The sequence below is a fragment of the Pteropus medius genome, unplaced genomic scaffold, assembly GCF_902729225.1.
Source record: "Pteropus medius unplaced genomic scaffold, Ma_sr-lr_union100, whole genome shotgun sequence".
Classification (NCBI taxonomy): domain Eukaryota; kingdom Metazoa; phylum Chordata; class Mammalia; order Chiroptera; family Pteropodidae; genus Pteropus; species Pteropus medius.
The window spans coordinates 8221498-8249489 of NW_024346062.1; the positions used below are offsets into that span (position 1 = coordinate 8221498).

Here is a 27992-nt window from a genome sequence, read left to right on the forward strand (position 1 = left end):
GTGTTAAATTCAGCTGCCTTTTTAACATTGGCCTTGCACAAGCAATCTGCTGCTCCCCTTTCACAAAGACTATGCTTGGTTCCCACTAGTTAACATGCATACTCACGCAACCTGCAACTTCACTCCAACTGTTTTACAATGCAGTGGTATGCTAAATAAACTTGATCCGGTTTCTGCCAATGTTAAAACTAGCTTTCAAAGAACTACTTAACTGATATTTACACTTCTTTTGACTTAAACGTACATGCCTCTGGAATATTTCAAATTTCAAAGAAATATCACCTAATTATAAGGTCATTGTAGAGATTCCCTCAGACACCCTTCAGACCCATGCTCAGATACAGTACCTCTCTTAAACACACACAAATAAAACAAAATGTCAAAAGTTTGATGTGTAATAATAGAAAAAAGAAAAATTGGGACATGTTGCAGCAAGAGCAGTGGAACAGCAAAAAATAAAATGAAAATAATAACATTGAAATGCATTTTTATTGATCGATAAGTCATGTAACATTAGTATGATACAAAGCAAGTTGATGTGACAATGGCAAACACATAATTATAATATTATTTATTTTCCTTAGATGTTATTTTTAACATATTTACATAAAAGACCAAGATGTAGGCAAAAGCTTCAGTAATTTGACTCCATTGAGTGCTTTCAGTAAACAATAGGTTTCCCCAGCAAACATCTTATTGCCTTAATTGAACCTCCTTGAGAAAGAAAACCACACACTTTGTAATGTAAATGTTAATTGTAGTAGACAATGGGTCTAGGTAAATAGCACCCCTGGACATGAAGTAAATGAAAGGAATACAGGCACTTAACAATGAAAGGTTGTTTGCACAAACAGTGCTTCAAATGTAAATAAACAAGGGTCTTCTCAACGGTCACTACAGTAGTAAAACTTTGGCACGTGTTCAGCAGCCAAATTGAGGATTTACGTTAATAAAGTCTCTCAGAGTTTCTAACTGAAACTATCAGTGGTTTTACAGGCTTCTCCAGTCTGAAGTCTTAAAAAGAGATGAAGCTACAAAGGGAAGTAAAGCTTTTGTAGAAAAACTGCGTATTTAGGATTTGGGATCGTCAGTAATCTAGGCCTCATGGAAGGTAACAGGCCATTTTGGACATTTTCCTACTGCAATGTTTGCCTTTGTTTAAATGTCTGTACAAATGTTTGCTTGGTGACACGTGGGAAAATGTGAGGACTTTTATGAAAAGCTTACTATAGGGACCTTTAAAGAGCCAAAGTTTCTGCTAAGCATAGTCACTTTTAGATTAAATAAAAATGGCTGTTTAGAACACATCTAGCTGGGACTATATCAAAACCTTTTATCATATTGTTACTGTAATCAACTTTCTATAGATTGATGAATTTAGAGTTTTACTTCGGTGTGTCTACTAGCATAATTAGGCCAAGTTCCTAGATATATTATGTTAAGAGGTAAACAGCTTGATGAAGTGATGGTAATGACTGTTATACAGAGATCTACATTTTTAATTATAACTCACCCAAAACAAAAGCTAAAAGGTGGTCACAGGCCAAAAGTATGGACTGAGAATTTGACATGAGGAGTAGGCAGTAATGGGACTTTCTTCGAACTGCTTTTTAGCAGCTTTCCTTAAATACTGAAAATCGCAACCAAAGAAGGGAGCCAAACTTAACTGTGGCCAGATTAAACAGCGGTTATAAAATTAACAGAAACAGACAGTGTGCAGCAGCTATAGACCAGTTGGTGCTCTCATTTGGGAGGCTGCAGATGGCTGTGGGTGGGAAATGCCTCTACTTTCTTAAGCGATGGAGATGAGTATGGTGTGTGCACTTGATGTTTTTTTCATACTCCCACCCCCCAACAGGGCTGTCTGTCATAGGCTGCCGGCCCGCTTTACCACTTGCCCTCGAGCGTGGGAATCGGAGCGTCCTGCCGTTCACATCTCCTGCATTCCGTTTAGCGGAATCAATTAGGCAAGACAGACCCTCAGATTCCCCACCCCCTTTCCATTTTTGTCAGGTCTATATACGTCCTAATTATTTCAGTTTGGGATGCCAGAGCTGTTTCCTGGATAGACCTGATCATCCTTAAACAAAAAGAGAGGAGGCGCACACGTGGGTTGTGGCGTAAATGTCACTTTCATTTCCAATGCTAGGCGCAGAGTAAGACAGAACATTTTTTTAACACTTTGACAAGAGGGGAGGCGATCTCGTCTCCATCATGTCTTTCTGCTTCAGTAGCTTCCTCAAGGAAACCCTCTTGGAACAGAGAAGCATCTGTCCTTGTATTTTGAATAGAAGAATAAAAATCAGCCTTTGCTTTTTGTTTTGTTTTGTTTTTGCATTTCCCCTGCTAGCTCTATGTCCTCAGTAGATACGAATTATTAACCTTCCAGTATAAACTTTTCTGAAAGTCTAATTTCACATAATTTAACATACACCCCAAATATATGTAGTTTCCAAGCATTATCTTAAATTTTCTCAGGGGAGGGATCTCAAAACAGCCTAAGCCTACATATTATGGAATCATTTTTTAAACTAGGTACCAGTCATCTCTACAACAGCTTTCTAAGAAAAATAACCCTCATATTTAAACTTTTGCCTTAGAGTATAGATGAACTTCACACGCCCCTTTACTCATTAGCAGTATACAATTCTCCTTTGCAGCTGTAGCAACCCCTCTCCAAGTATTTCGTATCTTTGTATTTTGGCATATGTATGTCACTTAATTTCCTCTAACACCACCTTTAATCATAAGGAAAACAAAAACAAAAACAAAGTTAGATTCAATAAGTATTCCTGACCTTTCTGGTTTTTACTGTCTCTTGGTTGTAGTCTCACTCTCACACGCTCCCCGGCGATCTTGAAGGAGTTTTTACTTTCGGTTATCTAGCTTTATGAAGACCAATACACTCATACAGCTAGATAACCAAAGATAACAACTCGCTTCCCTCACACGTCTCTGTTCTCCTCTGACCAGAATCCGGATCCCGTTGTTTCTGGCAGTACCGAAGAGTAGTCCTCTAGGACACTGGCCGCGCTTAAGATTCCTCCTTTTATGTAAATGTGACCTGGTTTCTGTTTGCGTGTGCGGCTAAAATATCCAAACGGGATCTGTTGCTTTCAAAGTTTACTCCGAACTTTTATTTTCCTTTCAGCAAGTAATCTCCGGCAGCGTTAGCCAACAATTCATCTATTAATATCAGAAAATAAAACCAGCTATTAAGGTGCAGCCAGCGGTTAAGAGTGAGCAGCAGCATTCGTCCCTTCGGAGGCCTCTATTTGCATTGTAAATTGCTTCATTCTCACGCAACACTCTTTAGCCTCTCTCTATAGAGATGTATAAAGCCAACGGCAATTTCCAGCGCAGGTTAAGGAGGAAGAAAAAAAAACCATCCCATTCTATAGAGGTGACAGCTGATTCAAGGACCTGCTTCTGATCCTTTTGGGTTAGGCACCATGAGCTTTTAACCAAGCGGTGGCAGCTTGATTGCACATATCTTGTGTGTGTGTGTTTTAGGGGAAGATCCTCGATTTTCACAGGGCTTCTAGGCTGGGGAGAAGAAGATGCCGTCTTGCTGGCGTGCTGCTGCCCCCGGTCTGAAAGAAGGAGAAAAGGGCCATCATTGGAGAGGCTTTCACTGCCAAAATGCGGACCAGCCCAGCAAGGTCAAAGGTTCGAGACCGCCGGAGACCAAGGTAATGATGATGTCATGAGAAATCTCAAGTACATGGTTATTGATATGCATCAGTGATCAGTCGACTGCCCCACGCCTACTGCCCGAGCATCGGCAACAGCAGCACCGGCTGCATTGCAACAAACCCTATTTTCTCAATCAACATCTCTGCTGCTAGCATTACCGACTGCTCCTGGAAAAGCGACCCGCGGCCTTTTACCTCCTTGGTGCTAGTGTAGATCGCTCTAATATCCAAAGACTGGAAGAAATCTCTCTCTAAGGACAGATAAAAGGATTTCAGATCTGGAAAACGTCTTTGCCTGAATTTCTCTTCTGGCAGATTGCATGGGCAGACAGATAGAAGGCACTTTGCTATTGCTTAAAGCAGGGCCTTGCTTTCTGGGGCTGGGAATCAGTTCTGTATTACGCAGTGAGTTGATATGTGATTACATTGACAATTTGCTCTGGTAGTGTGTTTTTAATGGCTTCACAGCTCAGGCATGTTTTCTATCTGTGTACCATGGCGATAGGGCAGCATATTTTGTTCTGTAAGTTCAAAATGAATGCTCTAAGCAAGCTGACTTCATTCTGGTGTTTAAAAAACGATTCTATAGGATGTGTGCCTTAGAATGAAGCACAGGAAAACATTGCAGCAATAGTTTCTAATGTTGTACACAACTCTGCTATAATAAAAATGCTGAGGCTTTACCTATAGTTTCAAACATCAATTTTCATACAGAAGGTCAAAATTTACTAGTCTTTCTTATGAAATTATGAAAAAAAAATATTGGTACCTCATGAAAAAGACAGATAAAACACCTGGATGTTAAGAGCATTACTCTACCCTCACTTTCCCCTTCCCCACCCCCACCCTTCAATCTAGAGGGAAATATTGTTTCATTAATTAATTTGCCTCATTCTTTTCCTTAGGACTTTTCAAAGTATGAATATGATCATTTATAAGAGCTCTTTTCTTCTCTCCCCTTCATGATGAGTAATCTATGTCTAATGCATCTATAATATGTACAGTTCTAATACTCCAAGGCCCCTCAACAGACTATGTAAGGTGCAGCCTACATAAGATGCATATTCGCCATGGGTGAACTTTATGGTTTGTTTTCCAAAATTATGAGTTATGTGCGATGGTGTTACTATTCTTTAAAATATATGCTACAAGCGAATGTCATAAGTATTCATATTCATTTCACACATGACAAGTTTATCACAATACTCTTATTTCTATACGTTAACTATTTTCCCCAATGACTAAAACACTTTCAGAATTAATATACATTCTTTCATTGATTCAGTAATTTATTCATTTAAGACATGAGTGTGAATATGCTTACCAAATTACACACAGAGCACACATATGTAAACGCTATTGAAAACACTGACAAGTAAAGAAAACTTGAATTGCTAAGAAAAGATCCCAACAAGAGTAAAAACAATACTACACCAATTACAGGATAATTTAGTAACACAGATGCCAACTTTTCTCTAGATATTTTATTAATTTACTTTTTGGGTGAGCATTCTTTCCTGATTATTGATAAAAGACTGTGATCTGGAAATTATTTATCCGTTTTTCTTATTGAATTTAAATATAGAAGTGCAAACAGAAATGGCTACACTGGAAAATATATATGTGAATATATATATTTATATATGAATATATATGTGTGTGTATATATATATATTCATGCAAAATACAAATTAATTCAGAGAAATATATGCTATAGAGTTACTGTACCTTCTTGAACTATGAGGTCACAACATAAAACTACCGGATAAGAATTGAACACATCACTGAGGTACATGCCACGTATGACATTATATAACCCTAATCTACCTTAGAAGATTGAGAGTATTTTAGCCTTGAGACCTAGAAGCAGAATCATTAGTGAATTGTCATGTACTATATAAAGCAAGCATATGATCGGATGAATTCAATTCCTTAAGTCAAAACCTCCAAGATATGCCAGATATTTTTAGAATCTTTTTTGCATTATATATGTCTGGGAGGGGTTGGTGAAAGTAGACAGATGTGATGCATGGATGCATGGATGTCTATGTGTGTATCATACCCATATTTGTGTGAATTTGCAAATTAATGTGGCTATATTTCCACATTTAACAATTAAATGCATTTTAGAACCCAAATAACTATCATGAAAGCCAAGACACTGAACATTTGATATGCTTCTACAATTAGAAGCTATAGAAGATACTGTCTTAAAACAGCATCGTTTAAGGCAATGCCACAGTCCTGTCAACTGACTCCAGGACTGGCCCCCATACCTGTCACATATACTGTAGATTCATTAGGAAAGCCCCTAAGAGTGAAAATAGCCAACATAATGATTATGAGCAGTCTGTTCATTAACTATATAGTCAATTAAATATTTTATCTCTCCATCATCTTTCAAGGTATGGAGAAATAAAGATATATAGCAAGGTTTACCACTGTGCACCTGATTATTTTGAATATTGCCAAGGTTCATATCATGGTTTATCATATACAAGGACTGTATTATTATCTACGATGTGAGACAAGTTGAAACAATCGTGCTCTAAAGATACCTACCAATGTGTGCCTTACATTGTTAGGAGTAACTGTTAACACCTACATGTTCTTATTCCAGATATTTTTGCTTTTCAAAAAGCTGTTTAGCTGAACTACTACGGAATACTCTTTTTGAAATCTGCATATTGAAGGATATACTGAATTCAAATGGCTTGCCTACTCGTTCTCTAATAAATTCCCATTAATGGCCAGTAGATTAGAACGTGATTGTCATGCTTGTTTTCTAATCTTTTTATAGGTCTCCAGATGGCTGAAACATGAATTGAAACATTCTGGTTTTCTTGGGAATAAACAATCTCTGCTTAAGTTAAAAGTGAAAAGTTATCATTTTCCACATAGTTGGATCAGAATTACGCTATTCCATAAATGCAGATACATCAGATTTGCCACTAATATTTAGAATACCTCTCTGAATCCTATTTAGACTACTGCAGAGTATATAAAGAATTGGCCTATCACCAAAATGCTTTTTAATATTGGGTGTGTATGATTCTCATGCATGTAAACCACAGTCCACTAATACAGTCAAGACTACCATTTTCTATATAAAAGCCTTTTAATTTACTGTGATTTGTATAGTTCAGGCGAGGTACTTGATTGGCTTACTTTTCTGATAAAAGCATCCTATTATTTCTTCTGTGTCCCAAATTTATTTTTTATAGGCAGCTACAGGTTATGTTACATTATCCATGATACATAACATATAAAGGCTATCTATGGGGGAAAATGCACATATGAAAACTTAGATTTCTCTGGAATTTTATCTATTGCATGAACTGGGAGATAGGCAATACACTGCAGGCCTGCCACTCAGTAAATAATATCCTATTTAGATTTTGTACATCACTTCGATTTTATCAAATGTATATTTTAAAATTACCTTTAGTTGGTTCGATTGTCTATTCATTTTATGTTTCTTTGTAGACTCATCTGAAAAACAGTAAGAAAACAAATTTATATATTTTATATAAAATCATGTTAAGATTTGACTTCATTAAAAATATTACAATTACAATGGTCCTTTAAAATGCCAAGAGATTCCAGGAAACCCAGATTAATGTGTCCTGGGCCTCAGCACCTAGAGGGTTAAATATGCTAATTTACATTTAAATGGAGACACACATGATAATGGGAATGCAAAATATGCAGAATCTGGAGGGGTTTGAAAATTAATTTTTTTCTTCTTTTATTTTTAGCTTGGAAAGAAGAGGGACTTAACAAAAATTAGGAATTTGAACACTCTAACATGCCATACAAAAGAGGAGGGAGAGTTCTTCCATGTAAGAATTTTAAGACTGGAACAAAGTCGTTTATTCTAACGTTTGAGGGGCTGAATTTCCAGGCCTTTCAAACAATGGGAATCCCTGGATAAATACCTAATCCATTAGAAAGATGCAAATAGTTTACTGTAAGGCCACAGCACGGTGAGATGTGCATTCGCATCTATGGCTCCTGATTGGCTATTTCCTCCAGTAAATCAATGAATAATGTAAAACCTGATTGCTGTAAAGTGGTGGATTTTTAAATTCCCTTCCCTATCCCCCCATGACTCAATATTCAAGAAGTCTTACACTTCTGAAAATAGGTTGCTTTTATTTTATGATTTTTTTAAATGCTTATTGTTATTTTGGAGTAGTAGGGTGGGGCTATTGGTTTTGCAAAATGAAAGTACTGCACTGGTTCAATTATGCTACTATAGGAGTTTGTTTCTCGAGACAGAGCCTTAATTACTGGTACCAAGATGTGGAAAGAGGGTGGTGAGCAGAGGTGGGCATCAGGAGAGGGAGGAAACTAGATCCGATCCCGCTATTCTGGGCCCAAAGCAGCCACAGCACCAAAAGAGCCCCGGCCGTGGCCATGATTTGACAGAGCCTCCGGTCTAACTTCTGACAATTCCACTGCTGCCCTGACCCCCCAAAACAGTCTTCCATTCAAGCACCACGGGTATATTTGCAAGAGAAAACGCAGCAGACTCTAATGCATATACATTGCCTGGGTTCCCAATGCCCCAGGTTCCCTCAGACAATTCCAGGCCAAGCAAGGAAGGTCTTGCGTCCCTCAGCCGGGTCTAGGCTCTAAGCAAACCACAAAGACCCGGCTAGTCTAGGACACCAGAAGCTCCAAGTCCTAATAACTAACCGTGATGGTTGCATTTTGATTAATCTGAACTTGGGATAACCCTGTAAAGGGGCCTCTCGCCTTCCAGAATCCAAAAAGCAAAGAGAAAAAGGAAGTGGAAATTCACCAGGTCTAGTTAGCTACTGTACATAAGTTTCCACCAGAATCCAATCGTATCCTCACATCATTGCCAGGTAATTGCAACTTTGAGGTTGTTAAAAGAATTATTCTAAATGCGAATCCTGAATCCAGGAATGCAAACTACAACCGTATTTGGCTCTAGGTTTAAGAGGGAAAAGTCTCATCACCAACAATGCAAAATTACATACAAAAATTCCCCTTTCGAGCACGAAATTTTCCTGGTTTCTCTCTGCAATTGGGGGTCAGCCGCTGGATAATTAACAGTCCTGGTTCAGACAACTCATGAGATCAACAGGTTTAAGTATCCGAGACACACGATCAATTAGCTGAAGCAAAACCGGGACTGGCCCTCGGAGCGGCCCGCAGCGGGGCTCTGCTGGCACCAGCTCGTGGCGAGGCGAGGAGCGCCGGCGCGGGGCTACAGCCGGGTAGTGATGGCCCCGCGCCGCCGGCTGAGTTGCCGCCTGCGGGCCGCCACGATACTCACTTGTTTTCCCTGCGCTAAGCAGTGGTGCCCCCGAATCCAATTGGGCAGGAATCGAGGCGCCGGCCAGAAGACAAGATCCAGAGTCACAGGGCGGCCGCAGTACGCAAACAGGCTCCTTTCCGCGTCTCAAAAAAAAGACAAAATTTTTTTTTTTCCCCCAGATCATCCCTCTCTTTAGCACATTTAAAACTGCCGCTCGATTCCACACGGTGATTCTTGCTTGATTGGGTCTAAAATAGTTTCAACATATCTTCCCTTTTGGGGAGAGAGAAGGGCGCAAAAGATGAAGGAAGGAAAAAAAGCCAACTTTTCCCCCCCATGCCAGGCACTTGCTCCCTGAGCCTCGGAGTGGAGAGTGAAGTGGTGTGTGCGAGGCTCGGCAAGTTTTTGGGGGGGCTGTCCAAGGTCTAGTCCAGCCCCCTCTGCCGAGGAGGACGTGCTCTGAAACTCAACCAATTTCCCCACTGCTTTTGTTACTGATGAACTGAAGCCCTATTGTTCATCCATTGCCACGGTCTTTTTCAGTCCCCACACTACGTTCTGCGTTGCCAGAGATAATGAATTTGCACCCAAACCTCTCATAGTCCCCTCCTGACAGACGGAACAAATTAGAAATGTCTCGTCTGAAGAAGGGCAATGGCTACATTTTCCCATTGTAGGATGCAAAGCACACATTTCTTTGGAAACTTCTTTTGCCTTTTCTACCTTTTATTTTCTTCTCCCTCTTTTTCTTTTTTCCTCCAGTTTTTTCTTCTTGATTCCTTTAGACACTCTTTTTTTTTTTTTTTAAAGAATAGCCCTGTCCTGTTTTTCCAATGCACCATTTTATGTAACTTGTGGATCTTTTCTACCTCCCTTCCCTTTTTTCCTCTTTCTTTTAAAGGACTCCCTTTGCAATTTTATTTACAAACTTGGAAAATGACCTTTTGACTTGCAGACTTTTTTTAGAAAAAGAAAGGTCTTTTGGTTCAAGTCCCCCTTCCTCACTCCTCCTCTTCTTTTTGTTGTGGTCGTTAAATGTGTTTGGCTAAAGACAAGCAATACATTATAAGGATTTTTATTCTCGAAACTCCAGAGCTATTCAAAGGGTACCAGGGACGCGCCATAGGGATTATCTGTTTGAGGGGGAAGAAGAAAAAGCGCGTGTGTGTGCGTGTGCGTGTGTGTGTGTGTGTGTGTGTGTGTGTGTGTGTGTGTTCCAGGAAAACAGAGCAGGAGATGTGAGGCGGGTGGAATGCAGTGAGAGAGCAGGGTGGGGCCCGAGGGGAAGGTGAGCTTCCTGGAACACGATCCGGAAGGCTGTCGGGGGTGTAGGCGCGAGGGGGAGGGTGTAAGAATCTGTCTCGCCGAGGGCGTATTGCACCCCTGGGCCTGTTCGCGCTCGGGCCAGCCGCAGCCTGGGCACGGGTGTCTGCGCGCGCGGGCGCTTGTTCCGAGCCTGCGCGCGTGCGACCGGTGGCGAAAAGGAGGGGAGGGCTGTAAAAATTCAGACGAGCGGCCCGTATGTAAATGTTGCCTGGGGGGAGAGGGGAGGCGGTAATGAGAGCTGCGGAAGTGCAGCCCCGCCGGCGGCCCCCAGCTTTCCCGCCAAGTGCAGCCGGACGGGACGTTGTGGCGTGTCTGGCGGAGGGTCCTGTTTTCCGCCATTATAAAGAGGCAAGGCGCGCGCGCGCCCGCCCCACCCCCTCACCCCCCGCGCACACGCACATACTCCCATGCAGGCGTGGGGCTCGGTGGCCACGAGCATGCCAGGAAAACAAAGCTAGGGCTGCGAGGTGAAAAGAAGAAACGGCAGCCTTGGCGGCCAAGGGCAGGACTGGGAAGCCGTAACCGCGGCCTCCGGCGCCCCTTCCTTGCCAACCCCTTTCTCTGCCCTCCGCCCCCAGCTCCGCGCGGCACGGGCCCAGAAGAGGCTGAGGACCATTTCTTAGCTGCCTAGGAGAGGGTGGCGAGCAGAGGCGGGGGCAGTTGTGCACAGGGAAGTGCCAGCAGCCCCCTCCTGGTGCACGGGCACGCACACGCTGGTGCGCCGGGCGGGAGATGCGGAGTCTGAAGGCCGCCCTGATGCTTAGCCCAGAGCCGCTACCTCTTCGCTGAGGCTGCTGAGCTCCAAACGAAAAACACGCCCGGCTAAATCCGGCAAGGCAGCTCCAGGGCTGCGCTCACGGAATGGCTCGCTCCTCAAGTCCCCTCTCCCAGACAATATAATCGGAAGAGCCTTGCTGTTCTTAGAGAGCCTGCTCTGGCCACCGCAACCCTCACCACCCCCTTAAAATAGGTGAAACTCGAACTCCAGCCCAGGAGTTGTGGCCTAGATGGCCCCGCAGAGAGACAGATCTCATCTCGCTCACAGCTCCTGCCTCGGTGAACACCAGCCTAAGCACCTCCCTAACACACACACAGACACACACACGAGACACTCCCATTACATTAAAACGCACACTAATGACACGGCTGTTAATGAAGCCGACGCGCATTATGATTGCACAGGTAAGCAGGTACCGAAACGAGAAGCCCCCACCAGTAGACTGGGCAATTTACCTCTCCCTACTGGAAACACGTGTAGCTTAGCGTGTTTTAGGAGTGATTTGCTGTTGTCTGAGATCTCCCCCTCCTCTTCTTGTGGAGAGAAGCTACAAGAAAAAAAAAAAATCATGTTCCATTTCAGCTGCATTTCCATTGTCAGTCTTCTTTCTGATAAGCTACCCGATCATCGGTCTAAAACGTTTGGGGGATTTGATTTGGTTTGTTATCTGGTGTCTTTGGTTTGTTGTTTTGGGGTATGTTGTTTTTCTGAGGGAAGCAAAAGAACGTGTATTTGATGGGACTGCAGGTGCAGGACAAGAGCCTGCGGGTGCCGCGGTAAGGCTGGCAAGGCTGGAAGCCGGTTGGTAGAGAAAGAAGGTGGCGGCTAGTCCTTTCCCGGGGTTGGCACCGGTTCCCTTGGCCCCCTCGGGCCTGGGCTCGGCCATCGCCGCAGCCGCCGCCCGCACTAGCGGGCTCCACCGGCTGCCGCTCCGTGTTTTCCCCCATCCCGGTTTCACGTTCAAGGTTTAGCTGCGAGGTCACGTCCATTGACGTCAGCTCCCTGTCTCCCTCTACGTCCGGCTACATTTACATACATCAAGGAAATTAGGGCATTAAAAAAATATGCAAATCCTGCGCGAAGAGGAGCCGGTGCATTCCTGGCGCGATCGCCTTTTATTGAAGCTTTTAATTAAAGGGGCCAGTTGGCGAGCCCATGAAACAACCGCCAAAAACCCCAAAAGAGAAAAATAAACGCTGTAGCCTTCGGGAACGGTTGTTTCGGCTCCTGTTCTGTGGGCGGCTGAGGACCGCCGGCTGCCGGGCTCGGAAAAGAACAGGTTAGAGGAGGCAGCTCCAGCCCATGCATAATCAGGGCTCCGCGGCNAAAAAAATCATGTTCCATTGTCAGTCTTCTTTCTGATAAGCTACCCGATCATCGGTCTAAAACGTTTGGGGGATTTGATTTGGTTTGTTATCTGGTGTCTTTGGTTTGTTGTTTTGGGGTATGTTGTTTTTCTGAGGGAAGCAAAAGAACGTGTATTTGATGGGACTGCAGGTGCAGGACAAGAGCCTGCGGGTGCCGCGGTAAGGCTGGCAAGGCTGGAAGCCGGTTGGTAGAGAAAGAAGGTGGCGGCTAGTCCTTTCCCGGGGTTGGCACCGGTTCCCTTGGCCCCCTCGGGCCTGGGCTCGGCCATCGCCGCAGCCGCCGCCCGCACTAGCGGGCTCCACCGGCTGCCGCTCCGTGTTTTCCCCCATCCCGGTTTCACGTTCAAGGTTTAGCTGCGAGGTCACGTCCATTGACGTCAGCTCCCTGTCTCCCTCTACGTCCGGCTACATTTACATACATCAAGGAAATTAGGGCATTAAAAAAATATGCAAATCCTGCGCGAAGAGGAGCCGGTGCATTCCTGGCGCGATCGCCTTTTATTGAAGCTTTTAATTAAAGGGGCCAGTTGGCGAGCCCATGAAACAACCGCCAAAAACCCCAAAAGAGAAAAATAAACGCTGTAGCCTTCGGGAACGGTTGTTTCGGCTCCTGTTCTGTGGGCGGCTGAGGACCGCCGGCTGCCGGGCTCGGAAAAGAACAGGTTAGAGGAGGCAGCTCCAGCCCATGCATAATCAGGGCTCCGCGGCGCCTCCATTCTTTCCTCCTCCTCCTCTCCTCCTCCTCCACCTCTCCTCCTCCACCTCCTCCTGCTCCCGCTCCTGTTGGTTCCAGCGTGTATTATTTTTAATACTGATGCATATGTAAAGGTATATTTGCATTTTTTAATTCGCGAAAAGTTGAGGTTATATCGTTTTATTGATCTCCCTCCTTTTTTACTTTTTCTTTCTTTTTTCTTTCTTTCTTTTTTTCTACCTTACGTCTGTCTCTCTTGTCCTTTTATGTCTTTATTTTTTGGCGAGTGTCTGTTGCTGTCTCTTGCAAGATAATATGCACAGTTGTCCCTTTGCTTCTCTTTATTTAAGGCTCCAAATATGCACATCTGTCATATATGTAATGCCAGCTGTATAACCTCCTGGTTTGGTCATAAAAAAAAAAAAGAAGACACGGTTTTTTTGTTTGTTTGTTTTGTTTTTGTTTTGTTTTGTTTTTCTTTCCTGACATACCCCCTTGATGGGCTGTAATGCCCATTGCTCAAGGCTCAAAGTTTGATTGTCTAATTAACTTCAGATTAACAAAAACACAGTTCAGGCCAGTGCATTTGAGATAATGTATGTATAAAGGGAAGTGACTCCAAAGATTTCTAAAGAATTTTTGTGCTGATAACTGAAATGTGCAGCATTCACTGCCCTATTGCTTTCTAGCATTTGTTATTGCTGAAAAAAATCTTTTTAAAAATGTGTAGACACAGCAACCGACAGCCTTCTGCAAGGAAGACATTTTCAACCATGTTGTATGTTGTACCTTATCTGCTGAATTCAAAATTTACTGAGTTTCATTTTTATCTTAATATGGCTGGAAACAAGGCACGTTATCTTGATTGAAAAGCATCCTTAATTCCTGACTTTAAAATGAAAACAAACAAAATAGCTGACTATATTAAGCCAGTTGATTTGCCCTAAAATACACAGGCCTTGAGTTAGATTTCAAGCAATGCTAATCTTGTTTATAGAGTAGGATTTTCCTTCCTGGCAGTATATCTATTCAGCACAATGGCTTTTGAAAAATATATATGTATAAAGTCCACTTTTTAAATTTCTCCAAAGCTATTATTTTTAAAAAGACTGAATCGATAATTGCATAGCCACAAAGAACAGCAAATATACACACATGCAGCTTATTCAATTAAACAAGTCCAAGTACATGCATAGGTAATTAGTTTTCTTATGAATGACTTACCTGCACAGATACTCAGGGCAAGACTCAGCCCACCCCAATGGCTTTCATGTATAAATATTCACATGTATTTTCCCCCCATTTTAAACCTACAGCTGTATGCCATCTTTCATGCTGGACTATCCAGCATCCATTTTTAGCACCCTTAATTCTTATGGTATTTCCAGCCTTACCTCTGGCTGTAGTTTTCCAAGCCTACACCCAAATGTTCATATGGTATGTCACCCAATAAAAAGTGGTCAGATGGCTGCACGTAAAACATTAAAAAACAGAAACACATTCATCCTTTAGGTTTGCCCTTACCTTGCAATATATAGCAAGATTATCTTTTCTAAAGCACATTTTCAGCAAATGTTATGAATAATTGCAGGATTCCACAACTGGTTGCAGGATTGCTGGTTTCTGGGGGGCACCTGCCTGAGTGAAACAATTCAGTAGGTTAAATGTCTCTTCTAGTTTGGCTGCAATTCAATCGTGCGTGGCGATTTGTTCCTGCCTGGATTCTGGCACATACCTGCTCACCTTTATGCAGGGATCAAGACAAATACACGGCCACGTTCCAGGGTATAGAGTGGCGGTGTATATATTTAGATGGTAGTAGCAAAGAATGTGTGTATGTACGGATGTCTGTGCATGCATGTGTGTACAGACGCGTGTGTGTGCGCGCGCTGTGTGACAAGGGATACAGAGAGGTACACCTCATATCTGATCTTTCTGTAATCTTTTCTGTTTCTAATCTCCCTTATTGGCGCATGGTAGTAACCTGAAGCATCTGAACCGTCACGGTCACTGCCTTGTGCGCGCTGTGGCTTACCCCTGGGGCCCGTGGCTCGGTGGCTCGCTGGTTCCGTGGGTGTTGTGCCGGAGGGTGGGTAGCGCCGCTGCCGCCGCCGCCGCGGGTCCGGGTACTCTGTCCCAGCCCGGCAGCCGAGCGCGCGGTGCCGGAGCCCCCTCCCACCCCGCCTTCACCCCCATCCTCCCCACCCCGCCCCTCGGCGCCTCCCCCGCCACCCCCACCGTCCCGCATTACCATATGGAGGCCGAGTCTCTGCGAATCACAGCAGCAGCGGGCGGCATTTGAATAAGCCCCTCAACCCGGCTCAGACCCCAAATCCTCCGCAAGCAACGTGCCCTGCACTGAGGGCCACGACTCCGACCAGTAACCTGGCAGCGGCCGACACCTCCCCAAAGTGCCCAGGGCGCTTGGGAGAGAGAGTGCTGGGCCTCCCACTTGCTACTTTTATATTAACTTGACTGATAGGATCAGACAATAAATGGTAGTGGGGAGAGGCAGAGAGAGATACATACACACAGAGAGACTGGGGGGGGGTGTTTAGGGGAGAGGGTGGGGAGGAGAAGAGAAAGGAATAGAGAGGAGCAGTGAGGGGGAAGAGGGGACAGAAAGGAAGACAGAGGCAGAGGGAAGGAGAAGAAAGTGGGGAAAAGGAGCCCAAAGGGTTGAGTGAAAGAGTAAAATGGGAGGAAGTGGGGAAACGGTGGGAGGGGGAGAGAGATATCCAAATATTTGAATTTGGACTTTCCGAGCTAAAAATACCACCTCACTGAACTTCACAACCTCCAATTAGACACGTGTTTCTCACCCCTCCCACGTCACCGAATGATTAATTTGCAGTCTCAATCAGAAATAATTACTTAGAATTGTATAGCAGATATAGGATTTAACGGAAAGGAGCCAGATTTGTGAAACACAGCAAAACCTGACATTTAAAGATGATGTTGGCCCCCTCACGTTAAAAATTTAAGGCTTGCCTTAAAGACCCAGGCACTTGCTCAGCGTTGTCCTCCCAGATAGGGAGACTCAGGCCCTGAGTCAAGAATAAGAAGTGTTTCTAAGTATTTTTGGACTTTAAGAATTTTTCTTTCCTCCTCTTTGATATTTGATTGTTACAATTTTCTTCTTCACGAATTGAAGATGTTTACCAAAAAATACCGATGAAGTGTGGGTTTTAAAAAGAATGTACTACAAAATTTCCCCACATTTTAACTTAAGATATAATTTTAAACGTTAGTTTAAATACATAGCCAGTTCCATTTTGAATACTAACTCTTTCAATAATAACTCGAGGTTCTGAAAGCATTTTCAATGCGCCCCCCCCCCCTTATCTTCAAATCGGAGCAGTGATTTCCTTGCACAAACAACCAGAATCATAATAAAATCTCCAGTCAGCTATTGGATGTACCCATTGTAAATGTCCCTCTTGGTATTCAGAAGCCAAACCCCCTCCTTTTGAGACACACAAAAAGAACGCTTCTGATTAATAATCTCTTACGCGGCGCACTGAGGCCGAAGGCAAAGAGCCATAGGACACCAGAGAAGGGCGTAAAATTCTTAGTACCTAGAATTTCAACACAGATTCCAAAGACGTGCTAACTGCTAGGTTTCGGTAGGGGGATAATACTGGGCAAGCAATGCTTTCGGGGAAGACAACCACATCTAAGTACTGACTCCTTCCTGGGCCAGGGGAGGTGGGCGGTCATGGTTACCCGGCATTTTTGCTTGTAGACTAGTATACAAGATGGTATGTAGCTCACGCATGTGGCCAGGGCCAGGTTTTTCTTTTCATTTTTCTCTCTTTTTCTTTTCTCTTTGGTTCTCTCTCTCTCTCTCTCTCTCTCTCTCTCTCTTCCCCTCATCTTCTTCTCTTCTGTCTCTCTGTCTCTCTCGCTCGCTCTCAGGTAAGAAATTGAAACCAATCCATTCTTTTTGTGGCTAGCTCCCAAGAAGCTGAGATTTTAACCTCTTATTTATATTTAGACAGCGTGGAGTCCGGGTGGAATCCCCCGGCTCGGGATTTCACTAGGATACTCCCAGGGCTCAGTCGCTGCCCACAGCTCAAGAAGAGAAAGGAGGGAGAGTTGGTGGCTTCGAGCTGTTTCCGTCGGGGCCCCGCGTTTCGCCCCAACAGACCCCTTTCGTCTTTTTCTCCCCGAGGGCTCTACCTTAGGTAGGCCAGTGTTGCAGCGGTCCTGGCCAGGTGAGCGAGGGGACGATCCCAGAGGGCAGCAGCCCTCTCTCAGAAGGTCTGGTGGGTCTTTGAACCCGCCGGTCGCCAAAGGTGGAGTGGCGCGGGGGCCAGCGCGGGGCTCCGGCTCCCGCCAGCAGGGGAACAGCGACACCTACTGGCCGCACGGACACCGCGTCGGGGCCGTCGGGGCGGCCCTAGGCTGGGGGTGCCAGGCTGCATGGACTTGGAAGGCCGCAGGAATGTGCACCCAAGGCTCGGGTCCCCTTTAGGCCTCGTCTCTCCCGGAAAAGGCAAAGTCTCTGCTAGACTCCCAGTAGAGGTTGTAGGATGGGCCTGAACACTTGCAAGGGCACGCACGCTCTCCAGCCCTGAGGCTATTTCTTCTGGGAAACCACAGGACCTGCAGACGCAGTTGGCCACCGCCTTCTGGCTCTATGCCAGACCCAGGCCGAGGTTGGAGCCCCGACCTTTTCGAGTTCATGAACCAGGACGCTTCTCCACCACCCTCATTTCAGTGCTGACTAAAGATAGTATGTTTACAAATTTGGAACCAAGGAGAATTCATTATTTTCCTAGAGGAGAAATGTGTGAGTCAAGGACACAGACTCACATGCTGGGGCTAAAGACAGGCACGCGGACTGGCAGAGCCCTCCTGCTCGCCAGAATCCTGCACTTTGAGTGCGCTCTCACCGCCGCCGGGTGCTGAGATTTGGTAGCTTTTCTTTAAGAATTATGGTTTTAGTTACACCGGAAGTAGAGGCAAATTTGGGGTCGTGGTGATGTTTTTGAGACCTAAGGATATAGCTACATCCCGCTAAATGTAAATGTAAATGCTTCAATTGTTGGCTCTGGTCGATAAAGGTTGGAGAGGGTGCCAAGGGATGGCGAGGCCGGACGAAGACCTAGCAAGGATGAGGTTGGAAAGAAACCGATTCGTGTATTACAGATTTACTTTCTCTTATCAATCTTTTCTGTTCAAGCAAATAACCATTTCACATGAAAAGAAGATATAGGTGGTTCCAGCAGTGGGTGGAGGAAGGAGGGATCTCAGCTTCTCCTTGTCCCCAGATGCCTCCATTTCCCCTGTTGGGTTCTGAGACTCACCTGGGCCTAAGAAACCCGATTGAATGTGATTCGGACGTTAACTTGCTTGAATATTAAAATATATTCCTTCTTCTAGGAAGATTAGAGTATCTGAACTAACTCGAATCCTTGACATTTCCATTTAAAGTATTACTCATTAAAATATCAAATTAAAATTTTTTTCATTGAAAGTTTGAGTTCGTCTTGGAAATTATTTTCCTCAGCTTTAGATACTGGTTGGAACTAGGGTCTAAAGTATTTTGAGGAAGGGAGGGATGGTCTTGTAAAGGCTCAAATTTTGTTTCCGTTCTCTAAGATTGCAAAAGTTTTGGTAATTCTGTTTTGTTTAAATAAAACTGAAATCTTTTGGTGCCCCTAAAGTCAGAAGTTAGATCAAGTCTCTTTCTCTCTCTCTCTCTCTCTTTTAAATGCCTACAGCACCTGGTATTCTTAGGTGGTCTCCTATCCAAGTCTCTTTCTCTTTTTAAAAATTTTTTTTAAAAAATCTCTAAGATGCTTAAGAAATCTGCTCCTCAACACAATTTTACAAGTATTTTTCCTTTTTAATTTACCTGCATGTGTATACAAATGTGTTCTGATAATATCTGAATTCACATCCCAGAGGTGGCCCTTAGCAGTTTATATGATGTACAAATAAACCTGTACAGCTATATCCTCATGACATTGCTCTCAATGAAACCTGTACTCCACTGCATATCAAAGTCGACTTTGTCCTGTAAAATGGAGTCTTCACAGGAAAAATGATTACAGAAAATTAAATTACTCTGGGCACACAACAAGCACCCATCAACCAAACCCAGTTCAGAGGTGTCTTTTGGTATTGAAAGTACCTTGAAAACTGCAAGGGTTAATTATTTTTTCTTTCTCAGGAAGCACTAGGTTTCTAGAATGCAGCTTTACTTGTGACTCGAAAATCTTAGCTAGAATGAGTTCTCATTGTTGCTTGATAGTCTTTGATTTTATTCACTAAAAATTATTGATTTAGCATTCAAGAAAATAGAAAAATAGAATTTAAGTGTCAAAAATGCTGAAAATTTCTCTATATAATCATCCCAAAGCATAAGCATATTAAACCTTAATTACAGGAATGCGTCTTGGTTTAGAACAGAAAATTAGGCCAGTGAAGTAGATTCTTACTCTACAAGAAATATGAATATGTACATATTATTATATTATATGTAATATATATCCATGGTTGCTATTGTGATGTCTTCGTGAAGTAAGGGTGAGGATAAGGCTTCTTATTCTATTTAGGTTTTCCTTAATATATTTCTCTTTTAATTCCTCTAATTTAGTAAGAAAATTAAGGAATGAAGACTGGCTAAACTGTTACTAGACTATGTTCCTTTGTCACACCTGCCCTTTCTCTGGGAATGCCTGGGAGGGTGTGTGTGTGTGTGTGTGTGTGTGTGTGCGTGCGCGTGTGCACTTCATTTCCTCCTTGTTGAGGAACATGAAGGAGGGAAGGGTTGTGAGGATGGGAATGTTGATCAGAAAGGCACATCATTGCATTTGAAAATGAGATGGGTACATTTGAAACCCTGTTAAATCCCAGCTAGATAGTTATCTGGGGAGGGAAGACTTATGTGTGGTAGCTAACAGGCTGATTGCATTAATCGCCTGGGAAGGGGAAAGAGGCTCCTTGCGTCTGGAGTGGCCTCCCTTTCGGCTGCAGTGAAGTCCACAGGGGCTCAATGACGTTTGGCATCAGGGAGTAGAGCTCCAAGGACACCTGTGTGCATCCAGTTGGAGATAGGGGTGTGTGTGTGTGTGTGTGTGTGTGTGTGTGCGCGCGCGCGCGCGCGCGCACACGTGTACTGGGAGGAATAGGTGCCTCATAAAAAATTCATTTAGAAAAATAATTGGTCCTAAAATTCTGCCATATCATCAATTGGGGTCAGGCACCAAGGTCACTAACATGTCCCAGGTTCATTTATGGACCGAGGCAACATTATTGCTCATGATGAAATGAATATGGTTTCTTTCATGTCTTTGGTTCTTTACTGTACTTCGTTGTAGTGGAGCGAGGCTCTAGCCTCCCCCTCCTCCCTTCTTGATCCCAGCAAACAAAACCATTCTACCACTTGAGCCATCTGCCGCAGGTGTAATGGATGGCAGGGGGCCGACCTAACCACACTTCAGTCTCTTCTAGGTCGTCATCGCTCTGCACCAAACAAATGAGTCCTGTTTCACCACTAGGGTGCCGAGGTGGAAGGTGGATGCCGGCCCCCGCCCCTGGCAGCGTTCGGCGCTTAGAAACCTGAGCCAGCTGACAACACACGAAACGCACAGGCACAGAGAAAACGCCGAGCCAACGCGCGCTCCCTCTGCCCCCTCCCTCTGTTCTCTGCACACATGGAGGACACGTACAAAGCCTTTTATACGTTTAAAAGCCCTCACGACTCTAAATTCTTGGTTACTTATGACGGCCTTCCCCACTGCACGCCCGTGTGTGTGTGTGTGTGTGTGTGTGTGTGTGTGTGTGTGTGTGTGTGTGTACACGCGCGCGCGCGAATGTGCGTGTGCGTTTAAAACGCGTATTGGTAGGTCATCAGCAGCTGATCAGAAATAGTAATCCAATAATCTTTTTGAATACATACAAATTTTCGTTAAAGGTAATTTTTTTAAAAGGAAAAAAGCAAAACTTCGATTTCTTGCTGAAGTCTCAGATTCTCAGTTTAGGTTCCAGGGCCCCGCAGAGCTGCACAGCCCCCGCCTTGCCAAACTTTCCCTTTCTAAGGTTTGAGCAGGCACAAATTGTCACTATATGATAGAGCAGGGTCTCGTTTGCACGCGGGTGTGTAAAAGAGGGGAGAACACGCAGCATAGGGAGGGAAATCGGGTAGCTGGTAGCCCCCCATAGTCGCTTGGAACCCTTGCAGGACGCACAGGGTGCTCCAGGGCAAGATCCTGGGGTCCGACCTCCTAGGTGCACAGCATCCTCCTGGAGTCGGCCCTTGTGCTGGAGCCTGGCGGTCGCCCCCACCCCTCCATTTTCATCTTATTTCGGTAGCCCCGGGTAATGGTACTCATGGCTCGGGCCTGGGCTATGGGCGGAGGCTGGACCCTGCCAAGAATCGAACTCCGCTGCTCCCAGAGTACTTACCTCGAGCGAGACCCTGGCAAATGGTGGCCCAGAGCGTCAAGTTTCCTCTCCCAGCGGCTGTGCCAGATTTCCCTCTTGCCTGCCGCTCCTCTCCCTGAGTTCTCTCTCTCTCTCTCTCTCTCCTCTCTCCTCTCTCTCTCTCTCTCTCTCTCTCTCTCTCCTCTCTCTCTCTCTCCTCTCTCTCTCTCTCTCTCTCTCTCTCTCTCTCTCTCTCTCTCTCTCTCTCTCTCTCTCTCTCTCTCTCCACGCCCACTCCCTCCCTCTCTCTCTCTCTCTCTCTTGGGATTCCTGTGACTTAAGTGCATAAAAGCAAGAGGAGAAGGGAGAGTGGAAACGAAGGCGGAAGGGGAGGAGAAGGCAAATGAGGATCTCGGAGGATCCCAGAAAGGTGGAGAATCAGGTCTGAAGGCATGCATTAAAAGGAGGAGGAGGAGGAAGAGGAGGAGGAAGGGGGGATGGGAAGGGTAAGGTGGAGTAACCGAAGATGGGCTGGATGGGGCGGCGAAGAATAAATTGCTCCCCACCCAGCTGCAGTGCGACGCCCCCAGCGTCCCGGGGGAGCCTGTGCGTCAGATAGCGGCTGGCCAAGGCGGGGCAGTACAAAAGCGCCGCGGGACCTCCTTCACCGGCTTCCACCCCTTCAGACAGAGCGCCCAAGGCCTCTCCACGCCCGAGCTAGGTCCGCGGATGGCTCTCCTCTGCCGGACAGGGGTGGCTGTCAAGGGACTCCAAGCTCCACGGAACTTTCCTTCCCCGGCGCCTGGCCATCCTCCCCTGCGTCTCAGATCAGAGCTGGAAGCCCGCGTATTCCCCGCGCGTCCTCACCCTGGCTTCTGGCACCCACCTGACCATAGCCCCAGTTGCCGGCGCTGCTCACCCGGGTGGCTGCCGCTCCCCCGGGTGGCTGCCGCTCCCTCGGGTGGCTTCCGCATTACCCAGGCTCAGCCTCAGCCCCGCGTCTCTGTTCACATTTGCCCCCCGCCCCGGTTTGTTTTTACGGAATGGAGTGTGTGTGTGTGTGTGTGTGTGTGTGCGCGCGTGTGTGTGTGTGCGTGTGTGTGTGTGTGCGCGCGCGCGCGCGCGGCGCGCACGCTCCAGGCTAGAAAGAAGGTGAAATTACAAAAAAGTACCTTCGGTCTCCTGCGGCTTGGATCCCACGACCAGATCTGAGCATATCCAATATTTGGGATACGTTCGCAGCAACGACCAAGGCGGGAGCCCATCAGATCATTTCAATTGAGTTTCTGTACAGCAAGGATTATTTCTTACTATTAAATACGAAACTAGACTAAAAACCAAAGTGTAGTTGCCGAGAAAGAAGGGGGGAGGCATTTTAGCAATGATCAAGAACCAAAAGTACTTGAAATGGTTTTCTTGGACAAGAGTATCCACGATGGATAAAGGTGGAAGCCTGCTACAAAACGGATTCATTACAATGACGGGATTAAAAAATAGGGGTATGCTTTTTGACATAGACGACCCATTATTCTCTGTTAAACGTATTAAGCAAGCCCCATGAAATGATTACATGGCAGCCTTTAATGTACAAACACGGAGATACTACTGAAGGTGGACACAAGTGTTTATAGAATTCTGTGTGTGTGTGTGTGTGTGTGTGTGTGTGCGCGCGCGCAAACACTTATAAAGAGAAAAAGTTTGAACACCAGCACCCTAAACAAATGAATACGTATATTTTCTCAAACAACTATTCCTTAAATATGATAATTTTCCTCTGCATTTCCTTTCTGACCTGTGGATGCTACACTACAATTATACAGTAGGCTACCAGGATCGTCATAATTCTGCTTGCATTTATCGTGGCTAGCACGTCATAAAATTCTAGAGGGGGAGGGGAAACCTTGAGGGGCGGGGAGGTTTTTTTTTTTATTAACAATTATATTCTCCCATAGCAGTTTAATTTAAATAATAGCAATGATGTCACGATAACCACCCTCCTCTCACTCCAGTGAGACCACTAGATGGTTTGGTGAACAATGCATTTAGTTAGGGAATTATTATTGTTATAGAGTCATAGACTTATTCTGTGGCTTAAAAAAAAATCTCTGAACATTACATTGGAACATTTGACATGTTTTAGAACCTGATTACCTGCCAAATTTTGTTCCAGAATAAGAATGATAAAATGTTGCTAGTTTGTGCCCACCATAGTTTTGAAGGAAAATGGAACAAAGTTGTTCTTGAAAAATTGTTAGTTGTAGGCAAATCAAAATATTTCCCTTCAGCAAAACGAGTCAGTGTGCTATTACATGAGGATTATATTTTACCAATCCAAAGTGTAGTTTTATTTTATTTTATTTTATTTTATTTTATTTTATTTTATTTTATTTTATTTTGGGGAGGGGGACAGCCGTGATAGGAGAGGCAATAGGAAGCACGAAGACCCCACCCCAGCCTGCAGTCATGGGTCACCGCGCCAGGAGCGCACACTCTGTGCACATTGGCACCCCAGTTCTCAAGCATCCGTGGTTTGTGACTCGGTTTCTGAAAGTGAGAGGATCATCCACACATTCCGTGGATCAGCCACACATTTAGAAATGGGTATTTGTATAAGGGCAACATTTAGGATATAGTAGAATGGCATGATGGAGATAGAACTCATTTTTCCATTATTTAACAATTGCTTAATTAACTGTTTTGCTTATTGAATATCATTTTTGAGATATTTTTTGAAATTATTAGCTAGTGTTTGCTTCTGATGAATTCTCAGGATTGGGTTCTCCCAAAGAAGGGGAGGGAGCTCAACAACGTACAGAACAATTAATGTAAAAGAAAGATAGAGGAGGACAAAAGAAACTTTGGGTAATATTTAAATAAAGCTTGGCGGTTTGCAAAACTTTTCCTTATATGTTAAACAGCCAACTTTATAAATTACATTTTTTTTTGTCTTTTAAATCATCTCTATGCTCAGAGATAACATCTTCTTTACTAGCAAAATGTCACCAAAGGCTTGAATTAGACACAAGTACCTACTGACACCCCAGCGATGTATGGCCTGCCCCTTTTAAAGGTTTGAGACTCTTTGTGAGGACTTAAGAAACCCCCTTAAACCGAAACTGGTTCAGTGGTGACCACACTGAGGAGTTTGCTTTAAGTTTATCAGTCTTTTAATCATCATGTGATTAGACAGGAATGGTAACTAAAAAACAAAACCTGATTCTGGGCAAAATCATTTTGTCCTCTTGGCATAAAACCGTTGTTATATCTCCAAGTTCCGCCCAAGAACAGACGGCTGCATGTCAGGGCTGGTCTCTACCCAGATCACTACAGGATCTTCAGCTGGCAGATGAGATCCAGAAAATGGGATTCATGAAGAAACTCATGTGTGTTTCAAAAAAAGTGTGTGTGGGGGGTGGGGAGGCGGTGAAGAGCGCTGCATCCTGATTCTTTTTGTTGAGAGTTCCAGTGATAAGAATCAGTGGTTTCCGCAGCACCAAGGAAAGCAAGAATTCACTACTAAACAGTTTTGACCATGACATACTGAATGAAGCTAGTTCAAGTTTTGTTTCAAAAAATCCCCCTGTAGATATTAGTTTCCTCTCTGCTTATCTTTTACAAGATAGGTAGTAATCACTAGGGTGTGCCACAATTGATACAAAGATATAGGGACACTTCCGCTCATGTAATTATCAGTGTAAAGGATCTTCCAGCTTCATGTGGCAGGCTTACCTCTGTAAATGAGAGCTACTCCAGGGAGAGACACATTTTTATTTGTGTTGTTGCAACTCAAGACTTTGTAAGTGTGAGTTTGGGGTTGAATTCATCAGTCTGAAATAAGGAGTTGGGGTATACGCCCAAATCTCTTGTAAATAACCACTCAGACGCCCAGCTCCTGGCCACTGTCTACACAGTTACTGTCATACCTCTTCAAGACTTTGCTTTTAACCTTCATTCACCTTTAATTATAAGAATTGGTCCTTTTGGGACTAAACATGAAGATTTAGATTTAGCTTTCAAGTTGGCACTTAAACATTATTCCCTATTTTATCATTCAAAATGAAGCTCACTCCCCTAAATTAAGCATTTAGCTCTTTAAGTTTCAAACACTTCCTTCTGGTCTTTAAGGGTTCAAATCAGCCCTTAGCAACGAATTCCACGAAGGCAACTATTTGGCCACAGTAAACTGAAGGTTTGGAGGAGGAAATGCTACCTACCATTCCTAAATTTCTTTCGTTTCTGCCAGATAAAATGGAGGCTGAGAATATATGGAATCCCCTTCTACAGCTTACCAAAATTGGAAAACCGTTTTAATTCTAATTGGGGAAGAGCCCCGTGGTTTTGCATCTTAGGGTCTTGAACTGGCTCTCTTTGGCTGGTTTTTAGAGACCTGAGCCTCTGTGGCAGCTCTCAGGTAAAGCTACCGAGATGAAGGTGGGGCTCCCTGTCGCCTAAGAAGGTAGGCTAAATTTACTAGAATTTCCCGATTTTGTGTCCTAATTCACACTCACCCACACTCACAGGGGAGTCAGTAGGCTAATAAAAGGCAAATAGTCATGGAGTGGAACCCCACAGTTTCTACCAGAGGGCCTTCGGCAGAAAATAGAGAGCTGGAGCAACCCCTCCACGCCCCTCGCTCCTGGACCTCAGGCCACATGCGCTACTGCGGGCGACTTCAGGTATCAGGTGAGCAGGTCAGGGGAGGGGACGCTGGAGGCTGGTCTCAGGGTGCAGGCCTGCCTAAGACCCCTCTCCCGGACGGCTTTGACCTGGGCCGCCATTTCTCTTGGTCTTCTGAAAAAACAAAAAACAAAAAACAAAAAAACAAAAAACAAAAAACAAAAAACAAACAAAAAAAAACACCTGCTGCTGCGGATCAAGTACACCTGACACCAGATGTAGTCAACAAAAACGGAAAGGAAAAGAAAAGAGAAAACCCATCCTCCTTAATTCTGTTTGGTGAGAGCCTGGGCTGCCAAGTCCATTACATAATGCCAGCTCAAGCTGACACCTGTGCGGGTGCTGGAGCTGGATCAGGTGCTGGCGGCGGCTCGGGCCTGATACGTTGGCTCGGCAGCACCCGGGAGAAAAGGCCAAGGGGAAGAGGAATGAATTTGGGGCTGGAGGGCGGTGCTTCAATCCGGTGGGGGTGGTGGTGTGGGGACTGGATCTTGGAGGGGAGGCTTTCTAGTACGTTAGGCGTGCTGAAAAATCAAAGCCGCGGTTTCGAGGTTCCAGAACCCTCTCACCGAACATCCGACGCCGGTCGCTGCATCAGGCTGGGGTGGGCTTCCTGGGGCGCCCCCTTAGCCTCATTAAGGGCTGGCTAGCCACCTGTAGCGGGGCCTCCGGGAGCCCTCACTCACAGCCCGTGCCCTCCACCTGGGTGCTATTGATGGCGACCTCGGAGGTACCTAGGGCGTGGCTTGATAGGATGCCCCTTTCTCCTGAAGATGGATAGCGCTTCATTAATCGGCCATTATTAAACCAACACAAGAAAAGCTTAGTCTTGCATTGAGGGCGCATCAGGTATATTTTGCCTTAACTGAGCAGTTTGGGCGAACGGTGGTTAACGTTCTGAATTCCGCTCTCCCAAAGACGTGAATGTTCAGATATTTGGAAGTCTGCACGAATGACTGGGTGGAAAAGGTCAGTCTCCAAACGGCTAGGATATTCAGTTTCCCCACCCTTAAACTCCCTGCTTCAAGGATAAGGCGAAAGACCTCAGATCGTGTAAACTCCTCTGTCAGAACCCGTATTAATGTTTCCAAGATTTTTCTCCAAAAGAATTATGAGCTCCTAAGGTGATCCGTCCACCTACCAAGACTCCATGTCAAAGAAACTTGTCATGGCAGTTTACAAATAACATGAACTTGGACAGAGCTTTTAGAATAAACCCAGGCTTCATTTCATGCATTTTTTAGGGATTTAGTTGAGGCCTTGGAGATATAACTCAATCTCCCCAGTCCATTGTGTAAAATGGTTGTTGGGCTTTAGTTGGAAAAAAAAGAAAGAAACAAATGAAAGAAGAAAAAGAAAGAAAGAGAAAGAAAGAAAGAAAGAAAGAAAGAAAGAAAGAAAGAAAGAAAGAAAGAAAGAAAAAGAAAGAAAGAAAGAAAGCAAGCAAGCAAGCAAGCAAGCAAGCAAGCAAGCAAGCAAGCTGCATCTCAAGTTCCGTGTGGCTCTTTTAAAAACAAAACAAAAACAAAACCACGCGCACTCAGCAAGAGGCAGGGACCATTTCTGGACATTTTCAGGCACTCCTTTCCTCGCGGGTTAAAAATCACTAGGGTCGATTTCCCGGCGTCCTTAACCATCCCCCTCCCTTCCCCAGACCGCATCAATAGGCATGAGAAACGTCGTCGTTTCAATTTCTTTCCTCTATCAATTTCAAAGACATCTGGACATTTTTTTTTCTGGTACTCTGCAGCCTAAATAAATATATATTTTTTACATTCGTGTGCGCCTA

At 44.6% G+C, this 27992-nt stretch overlaps 1 protein-coding gene and 1 long non-coding RNA gene across 2 annotated transcripts; both read right to left on the bottom strand.

Annotated features, from left to right (window-relative positions):
* Positions 1-470: 470 nt before the first annotated feature.
* LOC120612513 (uncharacterized) lies at positions 471-10115 on the bottom strand. The gene is made up of 3 exons (XR_005655463.1): positions 9004-10115; positions 7138-7187; positions 471-3593 (listed from the first exon to the last, which is right to left on the bottom strand). It is a non-coding gene; the product is annotated as an uncharacterized LOC120612513 (long non-coding RNA).
* Positions 10116-12471: 2356 nt separating this feature from the next.
* LOC120612590 (uncharacterized) lies at positions 12472-14948 on the bottom strand. Its single transcript, XM_039875185.1, has 2 exons — positions 14675-14948; positions 12472-13236 (listed from the first exon to the last, which is right to left on the bottom strand). The coding sequence occupies exon 2, from the start codon at positions 12826-12828 to the stop codon at positions 12472-12474; it is 357 nt and encodes a 118-aa protein (XP_039731119.1). The 5' UTR covers positions 12829-13236; positions 14675-14948.
* Positions 14949-27992: the final 13044 nt, after the last annotated feature.